The sequence below is a fragment of the Talpa europaea genome (assembly GCF_964194135.1).
Source record: "Talpa europaea genome assembly, chromosome: 4".
Taxonomy (NCBI): Eukaryota; Metazoa; Chordata; class Mammalia; order Eulipotyphla; family Talpidae; genus Talpa; species Talpa europaea.
In genome coordinates, this window is record NC_140070.1 from 128,829,349 (window position 1) to 128,842,248 (window position 12,900).

Consider the following 12,900-nt stretch of genomic DNA (forward strand, 5'->3'; position numbering starts at 1 on the left):
ACCTCTGATTTGCCCCAGTTCTTCTATGCAAAATAAATACATACATACATAAATAAATGTTTATTGCTACATAAACATCCAATATTTGTTTTTATCATTCTGTCTTGCTTACTACACATAATTCTCTCAAACTTCCATTAGGCTGTAAATGGCATCCTTTTATCTTATGGCTCATTTGCATTACATTGTACAGATAGACCACATTTTCTTGATCTAATCCTCTTTCAGTAGGCACCTACATTGTTGCCATGTCCTATTTACTGTAAGTAGTGCTGCACTCATGAAGTTTTATAAAGAAAGGAAGTGAGAGCAGATTTCTAGTTGCCTGAATTGAACAGCCAAAATGGGTAAAACAGGTGAAGACAGTTAAAGGTACAAACTTCCAAATAAATAAGCAGTGAGGCTGTATGTATAGCTTTGTGACTATAGTTAGTAATATTGTTGTGCTTAATTGAAAGTGGGTAAGAGAGTAGATCTTAAATCTTCTCATCGTAAGAAAAACATTTCTACTATGTGTATGTGGTGTTAGATGTTACCTAGTCTTTTTGTGGTTGTCATTCCACAATAAATACAAGGTATTTTATAAATACAATGTATTTTATAAATACAATGTTATCCACTTCAAACTGATACATGTTAAATGGTAACTAAAATTGAATTTATATATTAAAATATAGTAAATTAAATATATTAAACATGTTAAAAATATGTCATACCTGAAATATAAAAACAACGGAACCAAGTGAAGTTTAAGCTGGCAAAGAAGGGCCCCTAGAGGACACTTCCAAGGAAGTGTTTACACGAGTTTACGCTCGTGGGGCGGTGCAGCACATAAAATGGTCTCTGTATTGTCTACAGCTTCAGATTGTTTCCAGAGAAGCCAGAATCTACACTATCAAATTTTCTGTCTACAGGCTAAAATGTAACCTGAGAGATGGTAGTTTGCATGTCTAGTCTAATCTATTCCCATGTCTTAGTGTTAATCTGAAAACTAAGTCTAGAATTTTTCATTCAAAAATAATATATAGTTTTTCAACAATCTTTATTCTTAAAAGATTTCAGAATCATATTGAAAAGTAATCAGAGGTAGGAGGATAATATAATATTAACCACCATCTTGATCATGAGACCAGATGACGGAGCTAAAAATAAAGTCTCTGGAGGAGGTGTAACTTCAGTTTTCATTTTCCTACTGGAATACAACTGAGAGTAACATTTAAAATTTATTAAGAGTTTATACATATTCAATCTTAATCAGCTTTGATTGTCTTCCTTTGGAGAATAATTCTTGAATATGTATTCACTTTTACCATCTTCATTTGAAACCAAATGGAGCTTCATTGTTGAAGATTTATTGAAGTGTTTTTTATCATGTTTTCTAACAATTATTGAAAAAAAAAAAGAAATATGCTTTATGTACAAAAAAAGCATTCACACATGTTATGGTCAACAGATATTTAAGCTATGGTTCGGGTCCCAAACGATTCCCCTTGGTAGATGTTCTACAATATGCATTGGAATTTGCCTCAAGTAAACCTGTTTGCACTTCTCCTGTTGATGATATTGATGCTAGTTCTCCACCTAGTGGTTCCATACCATCACAGACTTCAACAAGGTAAAAAGTTTTCTTCTTACAGGAGACAGCTTTGTTGCCTATATTGCATAATAATGTAATTGATGCCTTTTAAAAAGTTTTATAAAATGTGTGTTGGGATTTATTTTAGTGAACTCTTTAAAAGTTAATCACTTAGAAGCTTATGTGTTTCCTGGGTGGTTCTTTCATCATTGTTTAATAAATTTTTTGATTATAGAGTGAAATTTTCATTTTTTTTTTCTTTTTGGAATACTTTTTTAGATTGTTTTGGCATGTTATATGTTTCAGCCTTTATCCATGAGAATAATACTGTTAAATTAGACATTTTTTCTGTAATGTAAGCTGGGAAATATTAGCCAGGGACGATCTTTATAATTTCGTTACACATGCAGTTTGTTGGTTTTGCTTTTGATTTTTTTAGGTAAGTATGTTTAAGCCATTTCTACTATAAATCTACAGTTTTACCCTTATAATAATGTTGTCCTGATATATTAAGACTCTCAGTAGGATATTAGATTAATCCAAATATTTCTCTCTTTTAAAGATCTTTTGTTTTTAAAATGATGGATGATATATGTTTGGCACAATCTTTATCCAGAATTGCAGTGTAGAAAGTTTAATAATAAAGATTTTGTCTTTTAAAACCACAGCACAACAGAACAACAAGGAACTCCTACTACAGAATTGCCAAGCACATCACCTGTATCAGTAACTGCCATTTCATCAAGATCCGTAGTACACAAACCATTCACTCAGTCTCGGATACCTCCAGATTTACCTATGCATCCAGCACCAAGGCACATAACAGAGGAAGAACTTTCTGTACTAGAAAGCTGTTTACATCGCTGGAGGACTGAAATAGAAAATGACACAAGAGGTAAAAAAACTTCTAACACTTCTGTCACCTTGGATGGATGTGAATAATGTTATAATTGAATAGGGAAATAACCTCTGGATTTATACATATACGTTGTAAGCTATTTTTTCCAGAAAGGATTTTTAAACTGTTCTAGCTTTGTCGATTTGTGTTCTTAATATTAGTTTCACCAAAACTAAAAGGTTTCACTAGGATTACTTATCTGATTAATGACACAGCTGATGGTCTGACTTTTTAATTTAGTGCTCTAAATTTAAATCTAACTGGTTTTCACAGCTGTGCCATTGGTGAAACATCACACAGCATCAATTTTTATACATGTCAATTATATACTTCCCCTGATGTTTACCGAATGAAGTTAGTGTGATAAAAATTTTCTTTAGGCTTAAAAATTAATTTTAATTTTTAGTCTGCTCAGAGAGTTGCAAATATGATCTGTGAGCTCAGTGTTAACTTTTAATGAGTTTTAATGGTATGTAACCAAATAAGAAAAATAGGAACAATGCTCGTGTGTGTGTGTGTGTGTGTGTGTGTGTGTGTGTGTGTTGGCGTTGAGTGTAAATAGTGTATAATGGTGACTGATAATCAGCATTAATAACTGTAAAGATTTCTCGTAGTGTTTCTCATACATAAAGGTAATTTATATATTTAAATCCATTACAAACATTAATTACATATTTCTAAAACATTATGCTAGGAGTTAGACTCAACTCTACTGAACATGGCATATTGAGTTTATGTTAGGAGATTTAGCTTTAATTTTTCCTGATATCGTCCTTTATACATTTGAATAAAGATGAACTTTATTGACTGTGTACTTTCTAGGTGAGAATCACATTTGTTTTGGTTTTCAATTATGCATTTCTGTATCTTTATATTCCTTTTATATAAACTACTAATAGTGATGTTTTTAAAAACTGTTTCAGGAAATTTTTCTTATTCCTTTAACACTGGGAGAAAAACCTTTAGTCCCTACCTCAGTGGAAGTCTCAGTGGAAACATATATAATGTTAATCATTAAATGACATCTTCTATCCTTAGATTTGCAAGAAAGCATATCTAGAATCCATCGAACAATTGATCTAATGTACTCTGACAAATCTATGATCCAGGTAAGTTAATTTTGAGCTAGTAAATAAAATTATAAAGAATTTTATCATTATATCATTTGTCTCATTTCATACTTCCCACATTGTGTTGTATTCTTAAACTGTACTTACTGCTTATGCTTTTTTAGTATTTTACCACAAAATTTATCAAAATTTTTCCTAAGACCTTAATATTTAAAAAAAATTAAGGATTATTAAAAGACTTTTAATCTAATTAAAATTAGTATTAATTAAAATATTCTAATATAAGTATTAAAATATTAATGATAAATCATGGTTGTTGAAAGATATTAAGGATATTAAGATTCTGGAAGAATTTCTAGAATTCATTTACATTTTGACTTCTGGTATGCATTATATACACATATATCATACATATACATTATATAAACATTTTACTAAACTCATCAATTTATATAAAAAATTCAGACAAATCATGTTCTGCATATAAATAGGTTCATAAGTTCTTTGAAAGAATGAATAGGCCACTGAATTTATACATAACACATTTTCAAAGTTTTGGAAATCATCCTCTAATTTACACACTTGTCTGCTTTATGTATCTCTAGGTTACTTATCTTCCCTTCATTCCCTTATTTTATTTAAACTATATATAGTTTAATTTTTTCAAAATTTTAATTCTTGGCAATTTTCTCTTGTTTAAAAGCATGCGGTCCATGGTATCTTCCAGCTAGACTTTGGGTTTCAGGGAATGTAGTGTACTGGACTGTGCAACTGCAGTTTAACTCTTCTTTTTTTCATATTTAGGTTCCTTATCGCTTACATGCTGTTTTAGTTCATGAAGGTCAAGCTAATGCTGGACACTACTGGGCATACATTTTTGATCATCGTGAAAACAGGTGGATGAAGTACAATGATATTGCTGTGACAAAATCATCATGGGAAGAGCTAGTGAGGGACTCTTTTGGTGGTTATCGAAATGCCAGTGCATACTGTTTAATGTATATAAATGATAAGGCACAATTCTTAATACAAGGTAAGAATATGAAAGCTGGAATTGGGATGTTTTGTGACCAGGACTAAGAACCATTTATCAGCTATTTAGTAATGATTATAAAATATAAATCTGATCCACTGCTGTATGCTGAAATCTTCTTTCATGTCTATGTCACACAAGCTCCTTAGACTAACATATAAGGCCATCATTTGCTGGTCTTTCACTGTCTCTGCAGCTTCATTTATCACCGCAGTCCATTTCAGCCCTTATATATTTTACTTGAACTTCTTGTGTACTCTACTCACAACAAACCATTTTACACACTTAAATACCCATGTTATGCTTTTTATTTTTTGTTAGCAATGTTCTTATTTCTCTCTTCTTTTGCCTGCTTTCTGTTCATCTGTCAAGTTCAATTTACGTGTTATGTCCTCTGCCAAGTGTTTCTTGACCTAACAGAAAATGTTCTCCTGGCATATCCCTTTGCTGGTAATGTGTTGTGTGTTGACTTGTCTTTCCAACTTTACTCTGATCTACTCAAAGCCAGAGACCATGCCATTTTATGTGTTGTTATTCTTATTTCTGTATTTGAAATTAGGCTTTGTATATAGAAAACTTACTAAAGTTTTTTGAAACTGATAAAAACAACTGTTGTGTTAAACCATTCAGCCATATTAGCTTAGACTGTTCACTTATGGCTGAAAGCTAAACTTTATTTTTTGTGTGAATAGTAGAGGTAAACTACTTTAAATTCCATTTAATTTTCTAAAAGTCTTGTTTTATAAATTCATTCTACTTTTTTGAGCTTAACAAGGTTTTGGGTTATTCTCATTTTGTGGTAAGTTCTGCTTCATTATTTATCAAATATTTGGTATTTTCTTAGTAGAAAATAATGGTACTGTGTTAATGTTTGAGTCACAAGTAATTTTGACATTATATCTTGTTTCATTTTTACTTTTCACATTAAAAATTAAAGCTGAAAACATTATAATGGATTATTAAATGTTTGCATCATTGTTTTTCTGAGAATTTGAGTTTTTTTGGTAATATTGATTTGGTAAATGTTTATAATTCATAGTTTTAAATCTGTTTGAAGTGTATTTTATTTTGAGCTTTGTATTTTTCCCTTAATTCTTAATTTTACATTAGTTTTTGAAATATGATTTGCAGAAGAGTTTAATAAAGAAACTGGACAGGCCCTTGTTGGAATAGAAACATTACCACCTGATTTAAGAGATTTTGTTGAGGAAGACAACCAACGATTTGAAAAAGAACTACAAGAATGGGATACACAACTTGCCCAGAAAGTGTTGCAGGAAAAACTTTTAGCATCTCAGAAATTACGAGAGTCAGAGTCTTCTGTAACAGCAGGTTAGTCTATTTTTATTAAGTTCTATTTTATTATCTGTATAGTTTATTACAAAAATAAGATATGCTCATTTAAATTTTTAAAGTTTAGTTATCTTAATGTATGAAGCAGTCTGTAAAAGTCATCTGAAAATATGAAGAAACCAGTAAAAATCATCTGATATATAACAATTTAGTTTATCTGTTTGTCAAACACCACTGTGTGTGTGTGTGTGTCTTTTCTAAATTAAGTGAAATGATTCTGCTTTAACTCTACGTATTGTGTCTCTTTTCATTGAGCTTGATTCTTATTGGAAGAAGCTTGGAAAAGCCATGAAACCAAGTACCCTAAAGCAGTTCACTAGCACTATCAAAAGAGTGAGCTCCAGTAATGTCATATTTGCACACAATAACATTATTGGCATATCCATATATATTGTGCAATAACAAAATAGCAGTATTAATATATTTTTATTTGACTTTTCTCAGAATTCTTAAAATTAAAAACAAAATTAGCTGAAACCATATATTTTATGTGTTCCAAGTAAAAAAATATACACTTGCAAAACAAATATAAATATATAAAAAATAATATTGTAAAATAATTAGCTGATGAGATAAATAAAATATCCAGAGTAAACACTGTATAAAATAAAGAAAATACATTCTAGCAAAATAGGAAATATGTCTTTTGATCTTTAAAAGATTAATGTATCATTGCTAAATTGTAAAGATTTCTTGGTATTAAGAAAAAGAGAAGAGATAAATTAAGTACAAATACTTTCCTCAAATTCATTTGTCTCTTTTTTTAACTTTGGGTTGGTGTTTTCAAGTGACTTTATTTTACTCTACAGGTTTTAAAGCATTTTCAGGGGTTTAATTTTAGTTTCCCAGTCAGCATTACATAGGTGAGTTTCAGCATGGTCATTTGAAGGAATCATTCATGGGGGATTGATAGTATACAATATGGATGGAGACTGATGCAGACTTGCACAGATCTGTCCAGACTTGTACCTTCTTTTCATATAAATTCAATAGTTGAGTCCTTGATCATGATCTTAAGTGTTTGATTCAGAATTTTTATGAGACCAATATATTAAACCAACAAAGATACCAACATTTTGATGTTTAAATGTAAAACAGTATGTATATATGAATACATGGTGATCTCTACCATTAGGCAGAACTATACTTTCTTCCTGTCTAGCAAGGGCTACTATGTAGAGAAGATGAATCTCTGTGGTTTTACAGCAGTACAGTTTCATCACAGTGATTTTGTTCACATTAATTGGAAATAACTCAGTGGATGTAAGAGTTTTGTGAATTCAAGTGTCAGTATAGTACCTATATTATAGTTCCTTTCATTTTGACAGTCTGTTCCTTTGTTCTCATACTTGTCTTCTGTACATGATCTTCCAAAACCACATCCCAGAATTTGTCCCAAGATGGAGCATTGTGTTATTCTGCTCTTGACTTTTATGTATCTCATTTGAATGTCACTCTTAACTTATTAGATGAAGGAGGGATTACATAACTGTTGTAAGAGGCAGTGGTAACCAAAGCACCCAGAGGTGAATCCTCCATTGTTAGTTAAGCTCTAACTCTGTTCTTGGCACACTTACATTTTATGGTACTAAAATATTGAAATCTGTCCTCTGTACCTTGCCTGTTTCTCACAGAATTCCAAGTTTATAGACTTAACATAATATTTTTTATTTAGTCAGTCTACTACATTGTGCCCACTAATACTCTTACTCGACAGAACTAGTCAGCTTTGGCTGGCTGCTTATATGTCATCTCATAGTTCTTTTGTATATGAAGTCCATGCATCCTTCCCTCTTGATCAGTACTTCCCACTTTATATGCTGTTTTATAATTAATGAAAAATTCAATAGTAAAAGGCATGTGTTCTTATGTCTCTTTTTTAGTATAAAACATGTCTTGTAGAGAATTCTGAGAAGAAACCTGATAACTGAAAAATAAAGAGGTGAATGTGATCAGTTCACAGAGAACTGTCACGATAATTATCTTCCATCAGTTTTAGAAAGTGAAGGAAGTACTTTTTGTATAGGATGCATCATTTCCTCCATAGAATTGCTATAAATATATACTTTGAGTTAGTAAAAATATTGTGTTATAACTATAAATTTCAGGAATGAGATCATTGTTTAAAAGGTTCTATTACTATAGTACTTTACATATTATATTAAAAAGTCCATCTTCTGTCGCAGGGGAATATAACATAATAAGGAAACTTACTATAATGTTTATTTCAACCAGTTATTCCCTGTCATTATTAGAGAAATTTTACTTTAATGCCTATACCTCCTTCTTCCTATTTTTCTTCACAGTTTTCAAAGTAATTTGTTTAACTTGGTCTGATACTTTAAGAATATCAGGGAACCTGTGTTAGGTTTCCCAGGAGTGTGCTAGGATTATGAGTCGCTAGTGGAAAGTTATACAAGGAAATTTGTTCATAACATCCATCAGTTATTTTTCTTTCCTGCAAATCACCACAATAAGCTAGTTTACAGAAAATCATTAGAATCCAATTTATTTTGAGTGGTATTGCAAATGAGAATATTAATTTATATAGTATAAATTAAATGAGTCTTTGTTTCTTTTTTGCTAATATATGAGCAGCAAATCCATAGATTATCACTTCTCCAGTATTAACTATTGCCTAACTAGAACTAAGTAGTAAATGATGGGAATTTACCACTTGTTCTCGCTCATAGTAACTCTTTAAACTTACTTACTGCAAAGGAAAACTTACCTGAACACTTAATGTTTGGAGATATAACTAACAGTTCTTTACTTCGGATGTTTACATCAAAATTGTCTAAAGAATTTTTTCTGAGTATAAACAATGCACCTACCTTAGACCAACCAAAGACTTTATGAGGATCAAAATCTCTGCCAGGGTCCAGAATATATGTATTTTTAAGAAAGATCTTCAAATGGCTCTGGTTAAGCAGCATGGCTCTAAGCTTAAGAAATGGAAGTTATTTTGAAGGAGAAAAGAGCTTTTCCTGAATTATTGGGTTACTTCTGTTTCAGCTCTCTTACAAGTATTCGAACTCCTTTTAACATACATAGCATACCCACATTAAAAACAAAATCACATAAAAATGGTTAATATTGGTATGAAATGCATTCCTAGGGATCTCTGCAAATACTGTCTGCAAGTTGAAAATAGACCAATGTTCTAAGTAAGTACAACTGGTTCCTAAAAGTAGACTTGGTAGAATAAACAGTGTCCTCAGTTTTCTCAAGTTCCTTTAAAGCAGGGACTGGGTGATGTTATTTTATAACTCCAGAAACGAGCTTAATGAAAAACATATGGTAGATCCCCCTCCCCTGAATCTTTTTTCTAAATAGAATTCATTCTATATGGAATGAATTTTCTAGGGGTGATTCCAGTGTATGGAGAGTATAAACATTTTAAAAGTATCTCCTTAGAGAAGAGGTCTAAAAATGTGTGGTGTGGTATATGATTTTCCTGGATAAATTTTATATTTAACTCTGTTTGCTAAGTCCGTACCCCCAGTATCCCTGAGATTTGTTTGTGGTTGTGCCAGGAATGTGAAGTCCTTAAAGTTTCTAGGGTGATTCTGTGCAGCCAGCGCAGCATGGCTCTCTGTTATTGTCCACTTAAAATTTTACTTTTCTCTCTAGTCTGTCCTTCACAACATGCCCAGGATAATTTCTTTTTTTAGAACTTGCCATGTTGCCACTGTATTTAAAACACTTATTCAGTAACTTCTGACCTCAAATCTTTTATGTGAGTCAGAGGCCTTGAATGATTTGGGCCCTGTTTGTACTGCAGACTGGCCACACTGGCCTCCTTTTGGTTTTCTCTCGCGCTCACTACTTGGGGCTTTTCATACTTTCACTTGACAAATCTAACCCATCATGTTTCCACTAAAAAGTCACTATTTTACATCCCTTAATCTAAATTGCTCCTCCCTCATCTTATTCCTACATAGTATTATTGTAATAATGTCACAATTCACATGTGTGATTCTTGGGTTCATCACTTTATGCATAACTAACTGTAAGCTTCCTGGGGGCACTGATTGGCTACTTTGTTCACACGTGGAAGTCCAAGTGCCTGATCCAGTGATTTGCACTTATTTAGATGCTTCATTAAAATTCATTGTATGAAATGGATGACCATACATATATGTTATGATTATAGTAAATTTTTTGAATAACATTTCACTTTGAGAGATTGTTTAAGTGAGTAAAATATTGGAGAGGATGGCAGTAACCCTGTTTTGTGTCACTAGGTGTGTGGGCAAGGGCTGACTTAACTCACCCCTATGCCAATGGAGAACATTTAAGTGTACTTTTTTAGTCCTCAGATCCTTGCATTAGCTTAGTTATTAATTCATTTTTTCCGTTGTTATTATGTGCATATTCTGTGCGAGGTGTTAAAGAAACAGTGTTGCAAGAGGGAGATGGTATCCTTACTCTTGAGAGCCTTATAATCTAGCAAGGGATCTAGGATTTAACAAATAGAACAGTAATTAAGTCTTAGGTGTGGTAAATGCTAAGAAGAAGAAAGTGTTAAGTTACTCTGGCACAGTGCTTCTCATCTCACTTTGATCCTGCAGAGAACATTTAAGAATACTAACAGCATTTTTTCTGTCACATCTGAAGAAACAGTGTTATTTGCATCTAGTGAGTAGACGAAGGTACACAGAACAGCCCTCCATATCAAAGAATAATTCAAAATGTCAATTGTGCTGAGACAGAGAAACCCTACTTTGGAAGGATTTATAATAAGAATACTTCTAGGAAATGGTATTTGGATACATAAGATATGTAGGAGTTACTAGATGTGTGTTGGGGGGGCAGTGAGAATAGGTGAATGTATTAATAGAGGGAAGAACAAGGAACAATTGGAATGTTCAAGGTCTGAATGTTTAAAGGTAATCCTTGTCTTCGATGTATTAGGCAAACTGAAACCTTATAAAGTCAAATACCTCCTCTTTTGAGCAAACGACAAAACACGCACATGCTGATGTTGGAGAGAGAGAGAAAGGCTCAGTTATGTAAAGTCCTGTAGTTTGTGTAGGGATTTTTACTGGGTGAAGCACCCAGTAAACATTCAGAATATATTGTTCCATCACAGCATTGCATTAGACGTAACTTTGGGGGATCTTCACAGGGATGAATTTGAAGTTTTGAATTATATATTGGTACTAGTTTGCCAAGCTATGATTGTTTTCCCTCTGACAACACTCAGTTAGCAGGGGCAAAGTTCAGAAAATACAGAAGGTTGAGTTCGTTTAGGGTTAGGAGTTTTAGGTAGATGTGAAAAAGAATATGAAGCCAGAAAAATAGCTACTGGCTCTGTGGAAACTCTGGAAACTCAGATCAGGATTGTTGAACAAACCTTTTTTTTTTTTTTTTTTGGTAAAATGCTAGTGATATTCCAAAATGAGATTTTGGTAATTACCATAGCAGAAAAATTTTCTCTAATTCCTTGTCAAAAACTATAATATATTTCATCTGTAATTACTGATAACTATTTTTCTTAGATCTGATTTTTTTTTTTTGGTAAATTCTGGGGGGAGTGCTCTATGTTGAAGGATGATATTACTTTAAGTAGAAGAGTTAAATTGGTTGTTATAACTTCAAATTAGAAATAGAATCATCTTAGTATACACTCTGTGATTTATATTAGATATACAATTGATTCTTTTCTCATGAAGCACAAGCAGGAGAACCAGAATATCTAGAGCAGCCATCAAGAAGTGATTTCTCAAAGCACTTGAAAGAAGAAACTATTCGAGTAATTACCAAGGCATCACATGAGCATGAAGATAAAAGTCCTGAAACAGTTTTGCAGTCGGTAAGAACTTTTCTTTTAGCTCTCAGAACATAATCACATTCACAACTTTTCCTAGCAGTGTATGGAGAGCAAACCATCTGGAAGTCAGGAGAGGTGTGGCCAGGGGGCAGAACATGATCAGCATCTGTGGGTATCTATGTAACACCCAGGCTATAGTTTACTCAGCTGTAGTTTTAAGAATTCTTTTTTTTTTTTTAAAGTATCTTCCTGTTAGACCATTATGAAAAATCATAATCTTAGTTTAAATTGGTCATTTGGTTTGGAACTTAAAAACAGAAGTATAAAACTTAGCATTATTCCTCCTGTCTCCCCCCCCCCCAATCTTTAGTCCCACTACACTGGAATGGCTGGGAATATAAGGTATAATTTTCATGTTCCATAGAATGCATTTAACCATAAAACACTCGATACTCTAAGAGTATTACTAGTAGGTGTCCTAAAAATTGTCGTTTTTTATAATCCTCCTGTGTTACAGTTCTCAGGTGTGTCTTTTTACAACAGTAAGTTAAGCACAGTGGTATTGTGCTGTTTCAATGAATATGACTTTGAAGAGATGTTATTTCAAGAGTTTGGTACTACAAAACCATTCAGTTGTTGTAGTCTTTTTTTTTTTTTTATTTTATAAGTGAGCACAAGCAGCTTCTTATGCAGGTTTCATGATAGCTAATTTTATTTGAAGATTCCTCTCCTAGTATTTGTGTTTCATTGAACAGGACATAAAATTTTTCAATATGGTCTACTTACTAAGTGAACTTAATCCCACCAATAACCTGTTAATTACAATGAGATCTTTAATATAAGACCTTAGTTAATGAAAATGTTCCGTTACTAGGGTTCAGTTAGCTATGTGTTTTAATGAATGAAATAATATTCAAAAACTTTTTCATTTAATTCTGTTTGAATTTTGATTATGTGTTATCATAAATATATCTATATGTTTTTTTGAGTGTTTCAAAATTTGTGAATACCTAAGACTGAAGGACTCGCACATGAAGATCTGCTCATGCTATTAAAAATTTGCTGAAAATGCTTCCTTTAATGGATCTGGGAAGTCTACTTCTTTTGGCTGATAGAAAAGAAAAGCCCTGGCACAGAGAATGGGCAGAGTATTAGATACAAGAAAGACAGTTTTTGTCTGATATAAAAAGTTTG

The 12,900-nt window shown here is 32.3% G+C and overlaps 1 protein-coding gene across 4 annotated transcripts in view; it reads left to right on the top strand.

Annotated features, from left to right (window-relative positions):
* The window catches only part of USP25 (ubiquitin specific peptidase 25), a gene marked incomplete at both ends in the record, with an annotated part of 108,903 nt that overhangs the window by 72,978 nt on the left and 23,025 nt on the right, over positions 1-12,900 (top strand). For 3 of the 4 annotated variants that reach the window (XM_084232510.1, XM_084232511.1, XM_084232512.1), the window contains 6 exons: positions 1,454-1,615; positions 2,245-2,471; positions 3,513-3,583; positions 4,349-4,577; positions 5,709-5,909; positions 11,609-11,748. In XM_084232510.1, coding sequence (XP_084088636.1) covers positions 1,454-1,615; positions 2,245-2,471; positions 3,513-3,583; positions 4,349-4,577; positions 5,709-5,909; positions 11,609-11,748 — 1,030 coding nt within the window. The remainder of the gene's footprint in view (positions 1-1,453; positions 1,616-2,244; positions 2,472-3,512; positions 3,584-4,348; positions 4,578-5,708; positions 5,910-11,608; positions 11,749-12,900) is intronic. The other variant, XM_084232513.1, reaches the window with a different exon arrangement.